Source organism: Misgurnus anguillicaudatus, chromosome 25 (genome assembly GCF_027580225.2).
Source record: "Misgurnus anguillicaudatus chromosome 25, ASM2758022v2, whole genome shotgun sequence".
Classification (NCBI taxonomy): domain Eukaryota; kingdom Metazoa; phylum Chordata; class Actinopteri; order Cypriniformes; family Cobitidae; genus Misgurnus; species Misgurnus anguillicaudatus.
Genome location: NC_073361.2, coordinates 20114376 through 20136652, shown reverse-complemented (window position 1 = coordinate 20136652; position 22277 = coordinate 20114376). Strand labels below are relative to the sequence as shown.

General features: G+C 36.5%; 2 protein-coding genes across 5 annotated transcripts; one reads left to right on the top strand and one right to left on the bottom strand.

Annotated features, from left to right (window-relative positions):
• Window positions 1-268: 268 nt before the first annotated feature.
• sec22c (SEC22 homolog C, vesicle trafficking protein) lies at window positions 269-5780 on the bottom strand. Its single transcript, XM_055183031.2, has 7 exons — window positions 5415-5780; window positions 4527-4738; window positions 4048-4211; window positions 3744-3923; window positions 3506-3624; window positions 3353-3418; window positions 269-3016 (listed from the first exon to the last, which is right to left on the bottom strand). The coding sequence occupies exons 2-7, from the start codon at window positions 4706-4708 to the stop codon at window positions 2816-2818; spliced, it is 912 nt and encodes a 303-aa protein (XP_055039006.2). The 5' UTR covers window positions 4709-4738; window positions 5415-5780; the 3' UTR covers window positions 269-2815.
• A 148-nt stretch (window positions 5781-5928) lies between these two features.
• Window positions 5929-22181, top strand: nktr (natural killer cell triggering receptor). 4 transcript variants are annotated; one of them, XM_073864201.1, is made up of 17 exons: window positions 5929-6069; window positions 7433-7509; window positions 8158-8232; window positions 10402-10509; window positions 10617-10661; window positions 11658-11745; window positions 13629-13658; window positions 13750-13895; window positions 16099-16324; window positions 16552-16710; window positions 17290-17377; window positions 17686-17834; window positions 18030-20651; window positions 20732-20815; window positions 20942-20986; window positions 21225-21317; window positions 21410-22181. In XM_073864201.1, exons 2-17 carry the CDS (start codon window positions 7452-7454, stop codon window positions 21477-21479), a joined length of 4086 nt encoding a protein of 1361 aa, XP_073720302.1. In that variant the 5' UTR covers window positions 5929-6069; window positions 7433-7451; the 3' UTR covers window positions 21480-22181. The 4 variants fall into 4 exon arrangements, with proteins under 4 accessions (XP_073720302.1, XP_055039002.2, XP_055039004.2 ...); XM_055183027.2 differs by having other exon boundaries at window positions 20930-20986; XM_055183029.2 differs by having other exon boundaries at window positions 5930-6069; window positions 20930-20986; window positions 21225-21311.
• Window positions 22182-22277: the final 96 nt, after the last annotated feature.

Below are 22277 nucleotides of genomic sequence, written 5' to 3'. Positions count from 1 at the left end.
TTTTCAACCCAGCATTGGGTCAAAAAGGGACAAACCTAGCCCGTTGGGTTGTAAATTAATCTTTGTTGGATTGTTTTAACCCATTGTTGGGTTAAATATGAACATTTTCTGGGTTAATTTAACCCAACAGCTGGGATTGTCCCTTTTTGACCTAACACTGGGTTGAAAAAAATCCAACATTTTTTAGACTGCAGTTTCTTAAATATAAAGTCAGCAAATTTTATGCAAGTCTGTAGATGTAAAGTTGTCAAAAAAATCACAAGCAAACTTTGCTCCTTCCACAAGATTATTTATTTTAACACAACCCAAAAATTCGTATAATATCATCAGACATTATTTTATATTACTCTCATAAATGTCAATTAAAAAAACACTGGGTAAACATTTTTTTAAATATTTATGTAAAATGTGTAAATATGTGAATGTGTATGTAAGACAACGGTTTAAAGGATACGATTATGTCAAGTGTACTGTAAGTGTGTTTTAAAAATAACCACCATACCAGCAGTACCAATATTATAAATCACTGACACAGATGTTTTAAAAATGTAAAAAGAACATTATCTACATACAACCTTGTTTACAAGTAAACTCATTTTCTCACATAATGTATCTACAAACATCATAGTAACTATTATTATAAAAATAAATTTTAATGTTTGAACAAACTCTGAGCTCTGTATATGAGAGGAGTGAGCAAATATGTATCTATATAAAAGGCTGAGGGCAATCATTTCTGGTCAACCGTCAAACAAATGCCAATTACAGTAAAAATCTGTAAGTTTGTGCTACTGCATATTGAGAGAAAACCTAGAAATCAGTCAATAGAAACAGAGCCCTTATTGGTATCATTACAACATTGTCAGTATATTATTAGTGGAAGAGATTTTCACTAACTTTAAAATGATTATACATACATTCTCACCCCTCTGTTTGGATGGCTGTAATAATTGAGGGCATTTACATGAGCATACTGTAGTTTACCGCATCACCAAATGTTACCCTAAATAACATAAACTTTACATGCAACCTGAATGAATTACATTTGACCCAATTACCGCACCAACCATTATTAAATAAAAACAACTTTTTTCAAAAATTCTGAATATTTCAGGAATGTGACTTTATAAGAGTTAATACATATATCTATACCTAAGTATTACTTGCATACTCTAAAGTATTTCTGATTTACTCTAGTAAATGTTTCATATTAATTGCTTGGTGAATAAAAGCAAGTTTATGACATCTACAGTAAACAGATTTAAAATAATGATTGACGAAATAGATTCTAAATTATTTTGAATTCTGAAGTTAACATATTTACTCCATCAAATTATAATACTGTCTGCTGCAAAATAACATTCAATAAAATGTCTAGTGGTACGTAATTTAGTGCAAGAAATGAAAATGAAATGAAATATTAATACAGTATGTAAACTTAGTTCTGTACTGGAATCACTTATAAATGGTACAGTAGGATTTAAAGTCTTCATTTTTCTAATTAAATAGTTTTATTATTAAAATTTATTGGAATAACAATAAGACTAAAAATATTAAAGGCGGGATGCACAATTTTTGAGAATCGCTTTGAAAAAGGGCTGAGTACCAAAACACACTTGTAGCCAGTCAGCAGTAAGGGGCGTGTCTACTAACCAACGTCGTTGCCTGGGTTGCGTATGTGTGAGGCGGGTCTATCAAAAAAAGTCCAGATTCTATTGGGGTAGGGGCGTGTTTGTTTGTTTAGGTGATTTCAAATGTCAACATTGGTTTTCAGAGATTGTGCACCCCACATTTAATGAATGCAAATTTCAATAATTAGTCATTATTATGCTGCCTTCAGAGAAAGCATGCACATGTGCCTGTGCAAAACCTGATGATCTATGTTAACTTCTAAATTATGATCCCCAAATTTCATCGATTCAGACTTTTTAAAACATTTTTTAAACAATTAAACAAGTTCCTGCAATTCTTTAGCACCTGGTCTCCATTTGTACATCTTTCTTGCCACCTCTGATATTACAAATGTTGTATATGAGAGATGCACTAATATTAAATCTTTCCACCGACCGATACCCGGTTATTAAGAGTGATATCTGCCAATACCGATAGTTTGGTGGTTGTATTAGCTAAATTCTGAAGATTCAATTTCTGAATGTTATTCGTTCATATAATAACCATTAACATTGAACATTAAACTAGTGATTTTTCTTTAAATTGTCTATACAGAGCTCAAATAAATTGCATTTTCTTGTTCTCTTTTGATTGACAGGATATATCAGCCATGACTATCGGGTGTTTATTGGCCAATAGATAAAAAAAAGTTTGAAAATAGCTTTTATCGTCCAATACAAATTATCGTCCGCTATATCGGTGTATCTCTTCTGTATATTATATGAAAATTGTTGACATGATATATTTATAGTCTTTGGGATGATCATAGAAAGGTAGACTCGTTTAAATTAACCTAGACATTGGTAGGTTTTCTTATTTTGCACAAATAAATAAAATTAACGTAACAAAACCAACCTCATTATCCTTTCTTCAAGTCGGTTCATCAATTCCTCCATATTACATTCACAATACACCATTACAAAACTAATATCTATGAATTCAATTTAAGACCCCTGTAAAAAAGCTATTGCACTCACTACATACAGATAAGTGATAGAACTGAAACACTTGATCACAATGTCAAATTAAAGCAAAAGTTGAAACAAAAGATCAATGTCAGTTTGTTTGACTGTGCATACATTTGTTTTATAAATAGGTCTTTTAGGGCTAATAGTATCTTACCCTATATTGCTCACTAAAGTTCTCACACCCCACAGTCCATGTTTCTGTCCAGCAGTTTGCGGTTAAGGGTGAGCAAAGTGGAGATGCAGGCCACGGACATGTGAAAGAGCAGCTGCCAGACGTTCCTCAGATCGAAGAGAAAAGCGTTGCATAAAATGATGAGAATCAGAAGAGTGATGGCTTTTAACTTTTTCTGGCAGGTGTGAAACAAGTAGAGATGACACTGTAATACAAAAAGATAAAGAGTATGAGCTATGGGTCTAACAGTGTGTTTCCAAATATACTGGGTATTACAGTATATGACGACAGTGATTATAGACTGTAATTGCAGGTACATTTGATGTCCAAAGTTATTATTTTGGGTTTGACACTAATAACCGACACTTATTTGGACAACACTATACATGTCACTTTTTACAGAAAATGTTATATTGGTAATGGCCTGTAACATGATAATGAGTACTAATATGTTAAAATGATTAAAAATGGACCTGTAATTGCTATATATAATTACTCAAATGTAACATATTTATGCTATAGATGAAGTAAGACTGTTTACCTGGCAAACGCAGCACAAAAATGCCACAAGAAATGCAACAACATTACATAAACTATCATAATCATCCTGTAAAAAATACAAAAATGGGAAATGTAATCAGACTGGAGTTATTAAGTAATATTTGTGTAATAATCATTTGGAATGCAATGTTACCTGGAAGGTGTATTCAATAAGGTGGACACCACGTATAAGGTTGAGTGCAGCACACATGATGTTAAGAACCAATGAGAGAATTCCTGGCGGTGAGACCGGTTCCAGTCTTTGATTTTGACCTTTAAAATCAACATTTATGCTTAAGTCAAGCTACTCTATATTCCCAATGTGGTATGCAGATCTACTCTGTGAATTAACAGTATTTGGCATTAAAGCATACAGTACTATGAGGTCAAACCTGATGTAGCTGTTTGTTCTACATGTCCATTGGCTACTCCATTGGCCAGCGTCACGTCCTCCATGGTAAGAACCTGAGGAGGGCTGGTGCTGAGCTCGTCCTGCACCTCAACCAGAGTAACCTCCAGAGATGGCCTTTGATTTTGGTTATAATGGTGCTGAAGTTTTTGAATGGTACTATCTGAAATTATATTAAATTGCATTACAGAAAATGCTTAAAGTGCATGAGATATATATTAACTGTTTATTACATAATAACTACTGGCAATATTTATCACTCATGTAATGCATGAACCACATCCTACCAAACTCCAAAAATGGGTACGGCCTGTTTGCCAGGGCCACTGCTGAGCTGTCAAAGCATGCTGTGAACTCCCAGCACAAATCTTCTAAGAAACAGAAGGCCATTGCAGCAGGGAGACTGCAAGCACATACGGTCATGTAGGACACACCCTCGGATGAGAGGAAGCTGCAAACACACAGAGAGATCACTTAGTTAACAAATCATTTCACAGGGCGGGCACCAATTTCCTGGCTTATATTGGACTCTGGAGTGCAGGTAAACAAAACCAGGCATACTGGAATCTAAACTAGACCTCCTTTTTATACTCTAATGTATGTCTTTAAATATGCTCAATTAGCAGATATTTACTTAAAGAAATGACACAGAATGTCTGAAGCATCATGGGGTTTAAGGGAATGTTCCCTATAGTTATATATGTGACTCAATCTGTGAAAACCCAGTTAGAAATTTACAGTGAGTTATCCATCTTGGTGCACTTACTAAATGTTAAGCTCATGGCCCTTGATGATGGCTCTTTCTGGTAATAAGCTTAGAGATTTTGAGATCACTTTCAGTTGCTGCTTTCTCTCCTGAAGCTCCTTGTTATGCAGGAAGTCGGTGGAGGCAGAGAGAGGGAGCCCATCCCTGACCCGGACCACAAAGGCAAACAGGATCAGTGACATGCTCCTCTTGGGTCTATATGAGAACACATCCTGAACACAAAGCAGAGTGAAAACAGAACAATTAAAGCAGCTGCCTGTTTGAATAGGGAGGACAGGGATGATGTTTCTTTGGAATGCTGCCATGGATGAGTTCACCACCAACAAAAGTTTCTGAAGTTCGTACAACATTGCATTAGCAGTGCAAAGGTCATGGGTTTGAGCCTCAGTGAACACTCATACTGATAAAATGTACTGCTTGTAATGCACTAAAGGTCGCATTGGATTAAAGCGACTAGTGCCAAATCTAATGTAAAAAGTTTAGAAATAACTCCTTATTTAAACGTAATTTGCTTTGTTGTACGTTTAATATATTTGCATATATATATATATATATATATATTTAGTTTTTAAGATCATAAGATATACAGATTTAGTCGAGTTTGTACTATTAATAGACTTTATCTCTCATACTACAGTTTGAATATTACACCCATACACATCATATGACAATACAGTAGCATAGTGCTTCTTTTGTTCAATTTAAACATAAAATTGGCTGCAGATACGTTAACTTAATTTGCATATCCCTTTTTTGGTACTTTGGATAGCTCATGCATTAATGCATGTGCTTTAAATTGATCAGATTTACTGTATATTCTTAGTAGATTTTAAAAAATCATTCTGGAGTACACTAGCAGGTGCACAAATCGCTTTATCAAATCCTTACCTTACGACAGCTCAATACATCTAATATTGATTTTTTGTAGCCTAAACAAAAAAATAAAAACGCACACGACCTTAAAAACTATATTTAATACACTCAAAGTTATTTATAACTTCATAATATTGAACACAATTGAAAGATTGCTGTTTGTTTCTCTGAATTATGGGAAACAGGAGCGTCAAAGGATACACTTTTTCAAAATAAAAGTCCCCACCCTTTAATTTCCAACAAAATTGGTAGAAGTACGTTTTTATTTTTAAGGGCATAAAAAATAAGATTACTTAAAATAATTAAATATATTTTATTATTAAAATAAAATACTAAAATAATGGTTTATTTGTGTTCTGTAAACAGGAAACACTGTAAATTGTTATCTTTTAATATTATATCTTCCCTTTCCTTTTTTTTTTTAAATAAAATATAAACAATATTATTTTAAGCAATACAAAATCATGTTCAATATTCTCAGGACTAAATCATGAGACATATCTTAGCAATTGATGTGGGTTTCCGATAGTCGGCGACTCTGAAGTGCAAATCTCAATGTGCGTACTACTACGAACAGTCAGAAAGTGGAGAATCTGCATTCTGCAAAGCTCAGCCGACGGAGCTGCTTTTAGTTAGTTGAGGGATTTTTGTTGTTTACCTAAAGATACAGGTAAGTCTTATCGATTAAAGAGACACCTTTGTGTATACGGCTTTTAGCGTGATATGGATTACGCTTTATTAGCATAAAGTCGCCTTTCGATGTGCCTGTGGTTAAAAAACATTGCTATTTACTACTAGCTTTAAATGGTAACCAGTGTTAGCCAAACATACACCGACGTTAAATGGCATTTAAACCTATTCGTTAGTTTTTAAGTCTTAATATTTCAGTTCTGTTTTTATATTATTATTTTTATTTTATTATTAGTGAATTTTAGCATAAGGCCTTGCGTTGTTAGCATAGGTTGTTAGCTATCCATGCTAATCTCTTTAGCAGTCTGCTAACATTTTCATCAAACACCTTTCGCTTTCACTTAACTTCAATTTTACTTTATTAAACGGCACACATTAATAGTTAGTACAGTACTTATTTCATACATGAGTATTTTATTTATGAATATTTATGTCCTTTACAGTTACTGATGTTGTTGTTATGCCTAGCTAATATAATATTTCATGATTATCAGTTGCTAGTCATACTTAATAAAAGTGTATATTTTTGTTAACATTATTTATCAGCGCTTGTAAATTATGTGGACGTATGTAATGTAGCTGTCTGAGACTACAGAAGATATTGGATAGTTTGCTTGTAGTTGTTGTAATCAGTACTAAATCACTGTTTGACTTCATTAAATAAAATGTTAAATAAATAAAATACTCAATTTACTTTAACCCTTCTCAATATAAAGGAATGTCTTAGCAGATGTTTATAAAGATTAGGCTAGTGGCAATATTGTGTAAGAGAGCAATCATTTAAATTTGAGTGCAAGTAATTCATGCATTTAGCTAATGTATGGTAGTAATTCAGCACCTTCAAGGGGAATCAATGTCAGCATTAGTTCAGAAATGTTTTAGCGTGTGCATACTTTAAACATACTTGACAGCTCTTGTTTTAGATTGTTTGGTAATTTAATGAACTGTTTGAAAGCCATCCCTTTATTAAACCCCCAGCACTGTCGATAAACAGCACAAAAATAGCATACATTTGGTTTTAGTTGACCACATCACAGTAACAGTGTCTCATTCATCACATTAAGGTGATGCCCAGCTGCAGCAGACTTCTTGACATTTGATGTTAAAAGCCCGGCAGGGCGGTGCTCAGATTTGGGGGTGGACATGCATGGAGATTTGCATCTCATTGGTTAAAAGAAACACTTCCCTAGTTTCACTGTCTTTCTTTGTGTTCACAGTGTGGCACTGGTTTATGCACCTTAAAACTGCAGTGAAACCTGAATATCAAACAGAAATAATTTCTTTATGGTGAAGGCATACATTGAATACAAGCTTTAATTGTGTTCTGCTGTGATTTTACACAGGCAGCCTCCTTTTTACAAAATGGGACTGAAAGATCGCCCCCAGTGCTATTTTGATGTGGAAATCAACAGAGAACCAGGTAAGAAATAGCAAAGATTGCAGTCTTGCTGTTTTTGAATTAGACAAAGAGAAATTGTGAAATGTTAAGAGTTTTGACAGGTCAATGCTTTATGTTAGAAGTAATATGTAATATGCACTAGTCTCTGTTTGAATCAAAGTAATGTCATTTACTATTTATATTATTTATTTGTTATTCTATGCATTTCAGTGTATTTCTACTACAATTGTGTCAATAATAAAGATCTACAATGTGGTTAATAGATTTTTAAGAAAAAAACAGCTAACAATGTAACTTCATACTGAAACTAAAACATGTATGTATGCTTTGTAAAGTGCTGTCATGATGGCAGACAAAATACCTGTCGCAAGTGCGTGTGGAGCTCCTTTGGCAGTCCACACCCTGTCCTGCAGGGCTGTTTTAATAAATTACAGACGTGCCTATATAAATGTATGGGCTACACCTCATTTTACTGCTAATTATGTGTTTTAAAAGCAGATACCGGTGCTTGCGTAAAGCCAAAACCAACCATTTGGTGTTTTGTTTTGTTTTTTCAAAATTATTTTAGAACGCAATTGCTGAAGTCAATAAAAAGTGAATTCAAGGATTTACATTAATTTGTAATTACATTAAAGTTCTAATCCATTGGTTTTCTTTTGCTTTTTTAAGTGGGACGAATCGTCTTTCAACTGTTCTCCGATATTTGTCCCAAGACAAGCAAAAATTTTCTTTGTTTATGCACTGGTACGTATACTGAATCTGACATTGCAGCAGCATGTTTTTTATTTTAACAAGTTTGTTTCTAACTTGTGATTAGGTCTGTCATGATTATGAAATTGTTAATTGCCTAATAAATTGTGACGATTGTGACGATTAATTTTTAGTTTTATTGCTTTGACATTTAATACTCATACATTTTGTTTGTTCATGAAATAATTTTTACACATGGTTGTGATTATTTAAATTAAATCTTTTGCAAGGTTTACCTAACAGTGAATATTAATACACAACACATATTTAAAAGTAATTATTAAATGATTATTTCATACTGCTTATCCAAGTTTTGCAGCATTCCTTTAAATGCTTTTTTTCCACTGTATTGACTGGCTTTGAAATGTATCGCATTACACTGTCAGTTAAGGAACGCCATCTGAGACTGTCTCGTTTATACAGGCGCTTCAGCTCCCCCTTGTGTTTTTTAGAGAGATATGCAATCATTGTGGTGATCTGAAATCATTGCGGTGAGGTCAAACAATTGCGATGAGACAATTATTTAATCATTGTGACAGCCCTACTTGTAATCATTTTAGTCTTCATTCTAAATAGATAAATAAAAGTTATTCACACAGACAGTTTTTCATGCTACAGTAATTTTGTCACAAAGACTAGAACCTGTAACAAACTCTTTAATACTAGTAGTTATCCACCAGTAGAAGTTAAGCAAGTGAATAGAGTCCAAGTATGAAGATAAATCCCTACAATATAGGGCATCTGAGGTATCTAAACCTGGCTGTATGATGTTATTTGCTGATGTTCTGAAAATGAAATCAAAGCTGTATTTACAGGCTTTTCATAGAAGATAGAGGGTCACATTAGTTTTACTATAATGGGTTTTGCTATAAATTAAAGATGGTAATCCTTGGGTCAATACAAAAATAAATTTTCTTTCCACCTGAATGGATGTGTTAGCTTATGGCGCTTTTCCATTGCATAGTACCCCACGGTTTGGTTTAGTTTGGGTCGGGTCAGCTTACTTTTGGGAGCTTTTCCATTGGGATCACTTCGTAGTACCCGATACTTTTTTTCGTACCACCTCGGTTGGGGTTCCAAGCGACCCGAGCTGATACCAAACGTGACGCGTAAACACTGTAGTTCACTGATTGGTCTGAGAGAATCGTCATCGGCGCCGTCATCCTATTATGTAAAATATTAGCTTTAGCTTAAGCTTGCTGCTAGCTTGCGCTGTCTCGAGCAAACATGTTGTCATCTGTGCTCTGTTTTAAGTTTCCAAACACCCTTTTAGCGATTAAAAACATCCACAGGTTGTGAATCAGGAACACATAAAAGTTTTTTCCAGACTTGCAGTTTGTGGCGGCACATTCGCGACGTGCACGTCAGTATTATTTATGCTTTAATGCAACTTCATTGAGGCTCAGTGGAGCGCCGTCGACAGACGCCAAGGGTGTTTGAACAGAAACTTTTATGTGAGACAGAGGTAGTTATAAACGCTATGTTCAAAGTAAACTTCTATTTGTGGTGGCCAAATTTAATTTTGTGGCGGCACATTCGCGACGTGCACGTCAGTATTATTTATGCTTTAATGCAACTTCATTGAGGCTCAGCGGAGCCGTCGACTGACGCCACGGGTGTTTGAACAGAAACTGTCATGTGAGACATAGGTAGTTATAAACGCGATGTGCAAAGTAAACATCTATTTGTGGTGGCCGATTTTAATTTTGTGGCGGACTGATAAATAAATAAATGTATGGGAATGTACAAGGACGCTCTCTCTTGTATGATGTCACAGCCGTATGCAGCGCAAATATAACGACACGCCTATAATTCCTCCCACTGCGAAGTGATACTAAACTCAATGGAAAAGCTAACCACGCCAAAGTGAGGTGAGCTGACCCGACCCAAACTAAACTAAACCGTGGGGTACTATGCAATGGAAAAGCGCCATTAGATGCGAAGACTCATACCTTATTCAGAGCACAGTACATTACAGTGTTAGGCAAGTATTCGGCTTTGGCAGCTCATGACAGGTGCTGGGATTTAGGCATTGACCATACAATAATCATGAGTACACCTGCACAATTTTGGTGTGTTTATGGCTATACTTATGCACTACACACGCTAGATGTATTACATGCTAGTAATCAGAAATGACATTTTACTGTGCTTTGATTGTAGGTGAGAAAGGCACTGGTAAAACTACAGGAAAAGAATTGTGCTATAAAGGCTCAACTTTTCATCGAGTGGTAAAAAACTTCATGATTCAGGGGGGTGATTTCACTGAAGGTATGTAGAATTTTTTTCAGTTTTCTCAGTTGTTGTATCTTTGTTTTCATAGCACTGAGTCATTGTTCATTATGTGTTATGTCAATGAGATATTTTTCTTTACCAAGGAAATGGAAGAGGAGGAGAGTCGATATATGGTGGTTTCTTTGAAGGTAAAACTTCATGTTCACCAAACTCTTAATAACCTTAACATGGTCCCTCAACTTTAGTTTCTTCTGCATGACTGTTTAATGGACATTTCAGTTACGTGCATGAATTATCAGCCGTTGTTTTTATCTCGCTGTAGCTGCGAATTGTAACTTAAAGATTATGTTTTATTTTGTGATCTTCTTTCTGAGTCAGCATGGAGGATAGGGATATTCTTTTATTTAACGGTCCAATCTTCTTGCCTAAAATTTCAACATATTCTTTCATTTATAGAGAGTGTGGTCATTTGCAAAATCCAAAGGTAAGAGATGTGCACAGTGCAGTAACACAATGTTAACAATTCCCCCTTCCCAATTCTTGTGAACCATGTCAAAAATGTCCACACTGCACAGTGTGCTCATGGATATGTGGACCATGAAATTGTTTTGGTGTACTGACTTCTCTCTTTTTGTTGTTGTTTTTTGTTTCTCTTTATTTTTATTGGATATGTTGTCATGCAGTACTTTTGATTATAATCCAATCTTTAAGAAATTCTTGACATGTTTAATACATAAACTTACAAAATAGCTTTTAGACCTTAAACAGAAAATCATTTCTGTTTTAACAACAAAGAGCATGAGGAACACAGCGATTTGAACAAAGAGGTAGAAATACATGGGTGTTTAAAAAGCATAAGTAGTCATTTTGTGGTTTTTACGCAATTTCTAGTTGTATCCTAAACATCCTTTTTCTTTAAGATAAGTCCAAAAATGTTTATGACTCAAGTTGCCCTACCCTGATTTTTTTCCAATCACATGAAAAACCACCTGCAATTGACTATCAGGCAGCAAATGATAAATGTCATGTTATAAATGCTTATTAGCCATTTTTAAAAATAAAGGTTAAGCCTTTTATATGTCCTGCCCAAATAGGAAACGTCAACACGACGAAGTCTTTAATCAAAGTCTTGAAATGCAGACAATCGTTCAATGTCTCCCTTTGTCTGTATCTCTCTTCAACAGATGAGAACTTGACTCTCAAACATGATAGAGCTTTCCTCTTGTCGATGGCCAACCGTGGCAAAGACACAAATGGGTCCCAGTTCTTCATGTAAGTACTACTTACTCTAGTATGAGATAAAGAGAGTATGTTTGTGTGTCTGTGTAGAAACAACCATTCATCACCAGATCTTCAGCTCACCATTTAATATGACTGATTGGTCACTATTAAATGACACATGCGTATGTTTATTAGGTTATGTATCCCCTAGTACTCAAAATCATTTCCCCATAAGTGAGATTTTAGTTTTGGGCTCAGATATAGGACTGATCCAGTCAATTTCAAAGAATTACCCCCAAAAAAGTATAGCTTTGACTTTATATTGGGTTGACATACACTCACCTAAAGGATTATTAGGAACACCATACTAATATTGTGTTTGACCCCCTTTTGCCTTCAGAACTGCCTTAATTCTACATGGCATTGATTCAACAAGGTGCTGAAAGCATTCTTTAGAAATGTTGGCCCATATTGATAGGATAGCAGTTGATGGACATCCAGGGTACGAAGCTCCAGTCCCACCACATCTCAAAGATGCTCTATTTGGTTGAGATCTGGTGACTGTGGGGGTCATTTTAGTACAGTGAACTCATTGTCATGTTCAAGAAACCAATTTGAAATGATTCGAGCTTTGTGACATGGTGGATTATACTGCTGGAAGTAGCCATCAGAGGATGGGTCCATGGTGGTCATAAAGGGATGGACTTTCTTTCTCATTCTGACATTCAGTTTGGAGTTCAAGAGATTGTCTTGACCAGAACCACACCCCTAAATGCATTGAAGCAACTGCCATGTGATTGGTTGATTAGATAATTGCATTAATGAGAAATTGAACATGTGTTCCTAATAATCCTTTAGGTGAGTGTATAGTGAGTTACCATTAGTGAATGTTAAAGCGAAACAACTTAGTTCACTCACAAAAACTACGTAGTTTTAGTTTGAAAGATATAAAAAAGATTGTTTTAGGATCAACGCTAGTAGGTTGCGTGCATACATGCTCACTGTCAATGAGTAGCAATTCTCACTCTATGCTTTTGTTTAAACGACAAAGTATACTTTGGGAATTATCTTGCCCTTTTGCTGTTTATAGTCTCTTAACTTTCCCAAACCTCCTCCACAATCTCTCTAGTCTACCATATATTATTGTTCTTACTCTTTTATTTTGTTGACTTTGTATGTTCATGTGGGATGCAGGTGCCCTAAACATTTTCATCTCTTTTTTCCTTTGTGCATTTTTCTAAATTGTGCATTTAGAAATATTTTATAAAGTAACATCTCTTTTTGCCTACAAATGTATTACAATTTTTCTCTTGCCATTTTTGTGTAAAATTTGCAGAAACTCTAGCGTCCTGCTCTACCAAGGTAATGTCTCTCCGAGGCTGTGCTTCTATCTCCTGACTGTGTATTTCTGGTTGCTTTTAGCTAGCACTGGCTTCTTGTTTATCTTTACAGTTATGTCATTGCCATATTAAAAACTTACTCTCCCAGCACAGAAAATACAAAGAAGGTCATCAATTATTGGTGTGTTTCAGGTTAAGCGATGCTGGATGTATTTTCCTAATTGTTTACTTTCTTCCGTGGACACACTTTTGATTTCTAATTGAAAATGTTTATATCTTTAAGCTAATTTAAAAAAAATGTAAGTTTCAATTTGTTTTGTATTATGTTGACACATTTTGGTCATGTGCACACTCAAAGTTTCCTGCATATTATTATTGTTTTATTAGTAGTTATTTTTATAACTATTTCGACTTTTTACAACTTTAAAACTCTCTATGTGTGAATAATGATTGTTTGCCACTTGTGTATAGAAAATTTTTCCTTGATGATGGACTGATTTTTTTCTTTCTCTAAAATGCTACTCTTTCTTTTCCCCACATGTGCCTGTTTGATGATCTGACCTGGCCACCTTTATGTAATTTGCCTGACAACAGAACTACAAAGACGGCACCTCATTTAGATGGGTATGTATATCAAGATCAAGGTGGTTTAATAGAAATTTGTAGTTGATCTTTAGGATTTTGGGATTTTTTTAACATTAGTTGTCTTATTTAGAGTACACGTGGTGTTCGGACTGGTCATCTCTGGCTTCGAGGTGATAAAAAATATTGAGGGGCTGAAGACAGACTCGGCCAGCAGACCTTACGCTGACGTCAGAGTGATTGACTGTGGACAGCTGATCACAAAGTCTGCTAATGATGGTAAGCAAACTCCTGTCTGAGAGACAAACAAGACTGTAGACCTGCGTGTCACGGTGCATTAAGAATATTGCCTAGGACATTTTCTCAAATTGTGAGGGTGAAATAAAAATAAAACTGCTAAAGGTCATCGAACAAATTGACAGGTGCAAAAATAAACATTGCAGATCCCACCCTTATGCAATTACACTGTGTCCTAACCAGGGATGACGTGTTAAAGGGTCAAGTGGTAAATCACATCCTCCAAGCAAATGTTTTTTGGTCCAAAACAACTGTGACAGCTGGCATGCAGCAAGGCATTTTGTCAGTCTGTTTCTATTTTCATCATGTTGTGCTGAGGTAGCACCAGCCACTAGGGCTGGGTAAAAATATAGATTCATCAATGCATTGGAATTGTTTTGTTTCTCAATTCAATATCGATTCATCAAATCCTATGAATCGATTCAGCCCACCGGCCAGTGGCGGCGCTGTGGGCAACACTCTAGTGAGAGCGTTCAGTGTTGTACAAGACACGCTTTACCAAAATCAGCATGATTCCCATTAACATTTTTATTTTACTAATTTAAAACAGCTTAATCCATTGTAGCGAGCGCGTCTCTCTCTCTCTCTCTCTCTCTCTCTCTCTCTCTCATGCTGCGTGCAGCGCGCCTCTCGCACATAAAATACAGTGAAAAGTATTTTAACTCCGTGTAACTTCTTTGTGAGTCTGTGTGCAAGCAACAACACTGATGAGAAGAGCAACATCAGTACAGCCTCAATGTAAATGTATGGTGATTTTGTCAGACGATGTCCCACTTTTACCAGCAGTTAAAGAAAGAGCTGATTGTATTAAACAAGGAGTTACTGGGTCGTGGGTCGTTACTGGGTTGTGTTTAGTCACTATTTTATAGACAACGACCAGATAATATGTTAAAATAGCATTCAGTTGTGTTAAAATGCAATATATGTGACAGATTTTTTTTATTTTTCTTTTTTTTTTTATTAAAGAATTGCACAGTTTACAGAAACTTAAATCTTCATTATAAAGATAACATTGTGCATTTTACAATATTGCAGGTGCAGGTGCTTTAACATAAACAAAACAAAACAGAACATAAACAAATACTAACATAATCACATTTTGCCAAGGGAAATACAGATCTATAAAAAGATATCAAAATGTTTACACACATTCACCGTTTTTATTGCCTTTTGATTAAGAGAATATTTAATCGTATTAACAATATATGTGACAGATCAAAGAGTAAAACACGACGCAATGATGTCACATATATGCTAATCGGTGTGTGACGTCATCACCGCCACAGTCTTTCAAAATCTTGTGGGAAACACTGTAAAAATATACTCAGGTACTTAATTACTTATGTATTTACTTCGATATCGAAGAAAATCAAACAATATTGAATTGAATCAAATCGAATTGAATCGAAGTATCAAGAATCGAATCGAATTGTGAAATTCCCAACAATACCCAGCCCTACCAGCCACGCTGTAATCTCATTCGTCAGGTTACACACATATTTTCTGATTGGCTGTGATTTTTGCTTTGTGCTGTACCTGATTTGGCCGTTAATAAAACCACACAGTCCGCACCATAGACTGTAAAAAAGATGGACGACGCCCGTTCGCTCTCTTCCATTGGTGAAAAGTGAAGCCGCCAGTGTCCCGATATGGCGCTGACATCATGGGTCTTGAGTCTGCGCAGTAGCGATTTCGGGAGCAGTCCTGCGCAGTAATGAGCAGGAAGTAAAGCTGCGAAGTCAAGACCTCGCTCTCGCAGAATGCGCATATCACACGATATCACAGCTGTCAATCATGACGTGACACCACCGTTTTTATATCATTAAATAACTAACTAAACACAAACTTATTTTAAAAACAAACATTTCAAATTACATCAGCGTGATAAACTACAGTAAATGACAGAAACCAGCTTCAGAAAAAAGATATTTGAAGTGTAATTAAATTTTTTTGTTGGTCTCAAGTCCCATTGAAAAACATGGAGAGGTGGGCTTTATGACCTACACTGGGACCAGTCACTGGGGGGCAATCGAGACATTTTGGCTTCACTTTTCAGGGCTTGTGCGGCATGCTTGGTCCGCACTAGTCATGTTATGGATAATAAAAACAATATAGAGAAAAACTGAGATAAATGTCATTCTGTAGCGTTGACTTTTCTAAATTAAGTTTGTTATATCTTCTCTAGTGCTTCAAGGCAAGAGGAAGAAAGTGTTTCACTCTGAGGATGACTCGCAGAGTTCTTCAGAGTCTTCATCCCAGTATGCCTCCTCGGCAGAGTCTGAAGGGGAGTCTGATCAGAAATATGCATCTAAAAAGAGGAAAAGAGCCCTAAAGAGTAAACACTCAAAACGGAAAAGAAGAGACACAGGACAGAAAGAGAGACATGCAGTTAAAATAACAGGACAAGGAAGGTGAATAAACTTTACTGTCTGTTATGAACAGTTAAAGCGTCTTCATTTTGTTTCTATATTTGGGACAAATTTTCACGCAATTCAGACGTCCATATAAAAAAAATATTTCTTTGAAATCAAAGTCACCCAGCAATAATTCAGAAAGATGAGCTTGATGCATTTGTGCTTTGGGTGGTCTTTTTTTGGCAACAGAAATAACCTTACTGTTTACTTTTCCTTATTCACAGTCATGCTGAGGGAGAGATGGCAGAGGAAGATGATGGTGAGGTTGAGCAGAATGTAAAAAGAGAGAAGCCTGTGGTTCGACCAGAAGAGATTCCACCCGTGCCAGAGAACCGTTTCCTGCTCCGCAGAGACATGCCTACCCAGGAGGAAACCGTAAAAATGTTAGTCTCTATTATACAGTTTAAAGGGGACATACCATGAAAATCTGACTTTTTCCATGTTTAAGTGTTTCAATTGGGTCCCCAGTTCTTCTATCAACCTAGAAAATGTGATCCACCCAGTAACTTAGTTTTGGTAAACCATTCTCTGCAAGCATGTGAAAAAATAGGTCATTAAAATCTGGCTTCGCTTGTGATGTCAGAAGGGGATATACCGCCCCTTAATCTGCACTCTCCAACTACGGCACTGCCATTTAGTGCATAGATCAAGCTAATTAGCATTTTTGACACACCCAAAAACGGCACATTTTTGCTCAAACCTACAAAGTGGCAATTTTTATATGTTATAATATATGATCTATGTGGTATTTTGAGCTAGAACTTCACATATGGACTCTGGGGATTTATTTGAAATCTTAAAAAAGTCAAACAGATGTTGTTCCTCCAACATACCAATGCTTTTTTTATTAATAACTAAAATGCAAGTGTGACAAATATTTTTTGAATATTTTTTTCTGTTAACGATTAAATCAAAGCCTCAGTTTTAATGGTGTGTTTAAAACTTATTTGTATTTTTTATAGGGCTGTACAAGAGTCAATCACAGCACATGATGACCCAAAACCAGCTGTTACAAAATCTGGACGTAAGATCAAAGGCCGGGGGACTATGGTATGATAGCCATGAATTTAATTATTATATTAATTTATTCCACATTTAAAAACAGATTTAGATCATTAATACGTTTTTAACATCCAAACTACTATATCAGCTGATCTTTTGTGTCATGAACAATCTCAAATTAAATGTTTCAAACAGAAACTAAACTTTTTTATTTGAAAATGTAATCAAATATTATTTCTGAGAAGTTGACAGAAACTTTTTCTAAGCAACATATTCAGTTTTTTTCCCTTTTGTCATTGTCCTGGTTGATTGACCTTGGCCCTGTTGTTCATGTTGTTATTTTGTTTTCCCTGCAGAGGTACCATACGCCCCCTCGGTCAAAGTCCCGATCAGAGTCAGAGGAAGAAAGGGGGAGTAGTGAGACCCCACCACACTGGAAAGAGGAAATGCAAAGGATGAAGGCTTACCATCCCCCCAGTGTGGAGAGGTGGAGCAAAGGAGAAAAGTATGTTATTACACAATTTTAGCATGATACAATGCGTAAAATCTTATTTAAATAAATCAGTGAGATTTTTTTGTCAGAATTAATGGAATTAACAGGATTTTATTTCTGGTGTACCCCATAAGTGACTTAAAAATAAATGCATTTTGCAAGAAGTAACATGGTTAAAGCAAAGATTTTGACTGACTTTTTTAACAGATGGACTGACATAAGTGATACCCCAAGGTCTAGGTCAAGATCAGGAGAGCGTTCCATAAGCGAGACCTCTGTACACTCTGGGCAGCATCGGTCCAGAAAAGAAAAAAAGAAAACCAAGCGCAAGAAGAAAACTAAAAAACGGAAACACTCAAAGAAACATAAAAAGAGCAAGCCCAGGGATACCTCACTGTCAGAGGGAGAGATGTCTGGGTCCTCAAGCAAGAGGTCAAAACACTCAACCCATGCTGAAAGGAGACCACGGTCATACTCTCGTTCTAATTCCCGTTCTACCTCACCTTACTCCCACAGATCGTATCGATCAAAGTCAGACAGGAGACATTACTCATCACATTCTTCTAAAGATTCACGATCCTATTCCAGGTCCAGAAGTAGATCTTACACCAGAAGTCACTCAAGGTCTGAGAGGCGTTTTCAGTCTTCTTTGAAGTCAAGTCAAAGTCGATCAGGGCATTCTGTTACACAGTCTAGATCACGGTCTCCTTCTCGATCCAGACACAGGACAAGGTCAAGAACCAGATCAAACTCTAGATATAGAACGCTACATTCCAGAAAGAAGTCTCCTCGAATAACAAAACCCACAGAGGGTGGTATTTCCAAACTGGATAAGTCAGGTCAAGGTAAAGAACTTAAAGCCCCAGCAGCTGGGTCTTCTGAGGGTGTCTCTGTTTTGCCTATGAGTGACAGTCCACCTCCATCTCGATGGAAACCAGACCAGAAACCCTGGAAACCTTCTTATGTCATTAAAGAAGTCAAGAAGTCAGCCCCAGCTTCAAATAAACTAATCAGCCCATCAACTAATGTACCTCTAGAGACCATGTCCTCTCTTAAATCAGACACTGTCCATAGTCAAAGGGGCCAGAGCACCAGTAACAATAAAGTTTCTGATAGGCTTCTGCAATGCAGTTTGTCTAGGAGCAGATCACCCAGTGGTTCTAGAAGCAGAAGCAGATCTTCCTCCTACAGTAGGTCAGAGTCGTATGGTTCATGCAAAAGAAATTCTGGTGAAAAAACGAGTAAACATCATAGGTCTCTCAGAAATAGCCACAAGAATGCAAATCATAGCAAAAACAACAGGAATACAAATCATAGTAGTGGCCACAGAGATTCCTCTCCTTCTTCAGAGGATGGATCAGATAGTCCACACAGTCCTATCCAAAGACACAGTGATTCTTTTCTACAAACAGTTGCAATGAAAAGCAAGAACCCTAATAAAAGGAAAGAACCATTTGTGGACAAAAGCAGTAAATCTGGATGGGAAAATGAAGTAGGGAACACAAATAAGACTAGTAATACTGCTCAACTTAACCAGGCCACTGTTACAATCGAAAGTGATCTTACTGAAATAAAAAAGAGACAGATTTTATCACGCTGCTGGGAGTCTGAGAGTGATTCTGACGTGGGAAATACAAAGGTTGTTGGTGATGTTTCAGAAAAAGAAGAGGGAGAGGCTAGTTCAGAATCAGGGGGTGAAGAAAATTTTTGGCTCTCGAATAAAGGTGCTGAAATGTCTAAGCAATTGAAAAGTAACGAGGAACCCACTAATGCAGATGCAAAACCTATAAAGCGCAAGAGCAAGAAAGCAAAGCGGAAACACAAACGCAAAAAGCGGAATTCTTCTAGGTCGGGATCTCATAAATCCAAGATCAAAAAATCCAAGAAGCACCAAAAACCAAAAGAGACCTTCCACTGGCAACCTCCACTAGAGTTTGGTGATGAAGTTGAGGAAGAAGATTCTGTTGTCTCTACAAAGCATTTGGACCGTGCCAATCCTGATGCTGTGAATGATGGAGCAAAAAGGCACGTGAAAGCAGGACGGGTTAGGACCCAGGACTCGGAAAATAAAGGCCAGGATCAAGGGACTCGAGAGTCAACACAAGATAATTCATCAAATGAAAATCGGAAGACTGCAAAAGATCCCGATCAAAGCCACCCAGAGAACCAAACCAATTATTCAGGCACTACCTTGCCAAATAACCAAAACAGACCGAAAGTACAAAAACAAGGGAGCATGTGTACTCCAGAGAATATCTCAGAGCCTGAGCAACCAAGGCCTAAAGCGATTGGCATTTCCCCCCTGAAAAATATTCTGAATAATAGTAGTGCGCTTGTTCCACCTTCAACAGCGAAAGGAAGCTCTGTTACTGTCGGATCTGCATTAACTTCTGACAGTCAGAAAGATGAAACCGTACCTGGCGTCACTTCTGTCTCTGCAATTGAAAATAAATGGAAACCTCTGTCTGGCATGACTGTGATGCAGGCTCTTACTGTGAAACCTTTGATTATGAAAATAAACAAACGGCAAGATCAGTCGGAAAGAAAGACCCAGGGCCTTAAAATTGAAATCAAGAGCAACAATAGAGTCCGACCAGGATCCCTCTTTGATGAAGTTCGAAAGACGGCTCGGTTAAATCAGAGACCCAGAAATCAGGACAGCTCCAGTGAAGAGGACTCTCCACCAGCAACAGGAGAAAGAGATGGATCCCATAACGAGTCTCGGGACAAGTCACGTTCTGTGTCTAGTCAGAGGTCTCACCGCAGAAGCAGGTCTCATTCGTATAGCCACTCCAGGAGCAGGTCAAGAAGTTACACCTACTCTTCCAGGTCTAATACAGTTGACAATGTTTTGATTCAAACTGAGATGTGTGTATGTGTCTGCATATAAATGTTTATTTTTCTCACAGGAGTTACAGTAGGAGTAGAAGCAGGAGTAGATACACTAGAGGGCACTCTCGTTCTCGAAGTAGCACCTACCGAAGTTATCGTAGGTAAGTGTTAAAAGATTTTTTCCTTTGATATATTTCAATTTAGTATGTCTTAAAAAAATAACCTTGTGGTGTGTATGACCGATTTTTAACACAGCCTCGTTCCTTTTATTACAGCCACACGGGGAGTAGGAGTCGCTCTGGAAGTCGGCACAGAGGTCGTCACAGATCGAGGTAAGCTTAAAGTCCCTGTGAACAGGAAATCGCAATCAACTTTCCTTCCGATTGAAATGGAATATTACACGAGGAAAAAAGCAGGCGTGGCTTTCCACTGTGATTTGATTGGATAAATAAAAAAATAAGAATTGTCAGTTTTGATTTCATGAGTACTTTAAAGCCAAGATAATGTAGGAACTTTGCTTGTAACTTTGTTTTACTTAAATATTTTTAAAATTTTTGTCTTAAAATATAGGTCTGACTCGTCCTATAGTAACTCTAGCCATAGTCGCAGTCGTAGCAGGAGAAGAGGACGTCGGAGAAGTGCCAGCTCTGACCGCAGGTCCCGGTACATCATAAATAAATCTATAAAACCAAGATGTTACAAAAACTTTCTGCTACAGTTGTTTAATGAGTGCATTTTTTACTGTCTCTTCACAGGTCATATCGCTCTTATAGTCGCAGTTCCTCCAGGCGGCGGAGTCATAGTCGAAGCAGTAGATACAGCTAAGATGAATTGCAGAAGACATGATAACGTTCATGTTTTTATTCGTCATGGAGATGTCACGTACTTCGTTTGAAACTTTGTCACGTACTGTATAATTCATACATTTTGTCTCAAATGCACATTTAAAACAATATAACTTGTTACTATTGTTAAGTTAGGAAGGTCCAGAATCCCTCCGGGGAGGCGAAGGTTGTACAAATAAACCAGCCACTAACCTCACTATGTCCAACATGTAAAATATGAGTAAGTTTTGTTTGGAAGAATTTTTATTAAATTGGCATCATTTTAGTTCTAAGGAGATTTGCAATATTTTTTGTAACTCAAAAGCAACCAAGAAAGTGGTAGACTGGAAGTCAAATGCTTAGTTGTGGGAGAAATAATTTTGTGTTTGTGAATGGTTAATGATTTTTTTTATTGTGTATATAAAAACAACAAAGTCTTGCTTGTTGAATGTATCTTGCGCTACTTGTTAATAGACCATTTAAATATAACAAACCAATTGTGTCTGTTGTATTGTTTTAAGTGTATCTGTTTGTAAAATTCTATTCTGTTCATATAGCTCGATGGTAGAGCATTGCATTAGCAGCGCAAAAGGTCATGGGTTTGAACCCAGGGAACACACATACTGATAAAAATGTATACATTGTAATACACTGTAATATTTACATTTTAATAACTTTTTCAAATAAAATGGATTTAGCAGTGTTTAAAGGCTAAGTTAATATTGAGCCGGATGCTGTTTTAGCCTTCATTATGTTTATATGCACACAGAGAGATGCTAGCAAGGTCATGACCATGCAC

What these genes read in the sequence shown, in the direction of transcription:
- sec22c (XM_055183031.2), bottom strand. Translation starts at nt 4,708, where the DNA reads ATGTCACTGATCCTGTTTGCCTTTGTGGTCCGGGTCAGGGATGGGCTC. An exon ending in GGCCATGAGCTTAACATTTA is followed by an intron (nt 4,212 to 4,526) that starts GTAAGTGCACCA and finishes GTGTGTTTGCAG; the next exon opens with CTTCCTCTCATCCGAGGGTG. An exon ending in GTACCCATTTTTGGAGTTTG is followed by an intron (nt 3,924 to 4,047) that starts GTAGGATGTGGT and finishes ATATAATTTCAG; the next exon opens with ATAGTACCATTCAAAAACTT.
- nktr (XM_055183027.2), top strand. Translation starts at nt 7,452, where the DNA reads ATGGGACTGAAAGATCGCCCCCAGTGCTATTTTGATGTGGAAATCAAC. An exon ending in ACCTACCGAAGTTATCGTAG is followed by an intron (nt 20,816 to 20,929) that starts GTAAGTGTTAAA and finishes CTTTTATTACAG; the next exon opens with CCACACGGGGAGTAGGAGTC. An exon ending in AGAGGTCGTCACAGATCGAG is followed by an intron (nt 20,987 to 21,224) that starts GTAAGCTTAAAG and finishes CTTAAAATATAG; the next exon opens with GTCTGACTCGTCCTATAGTA.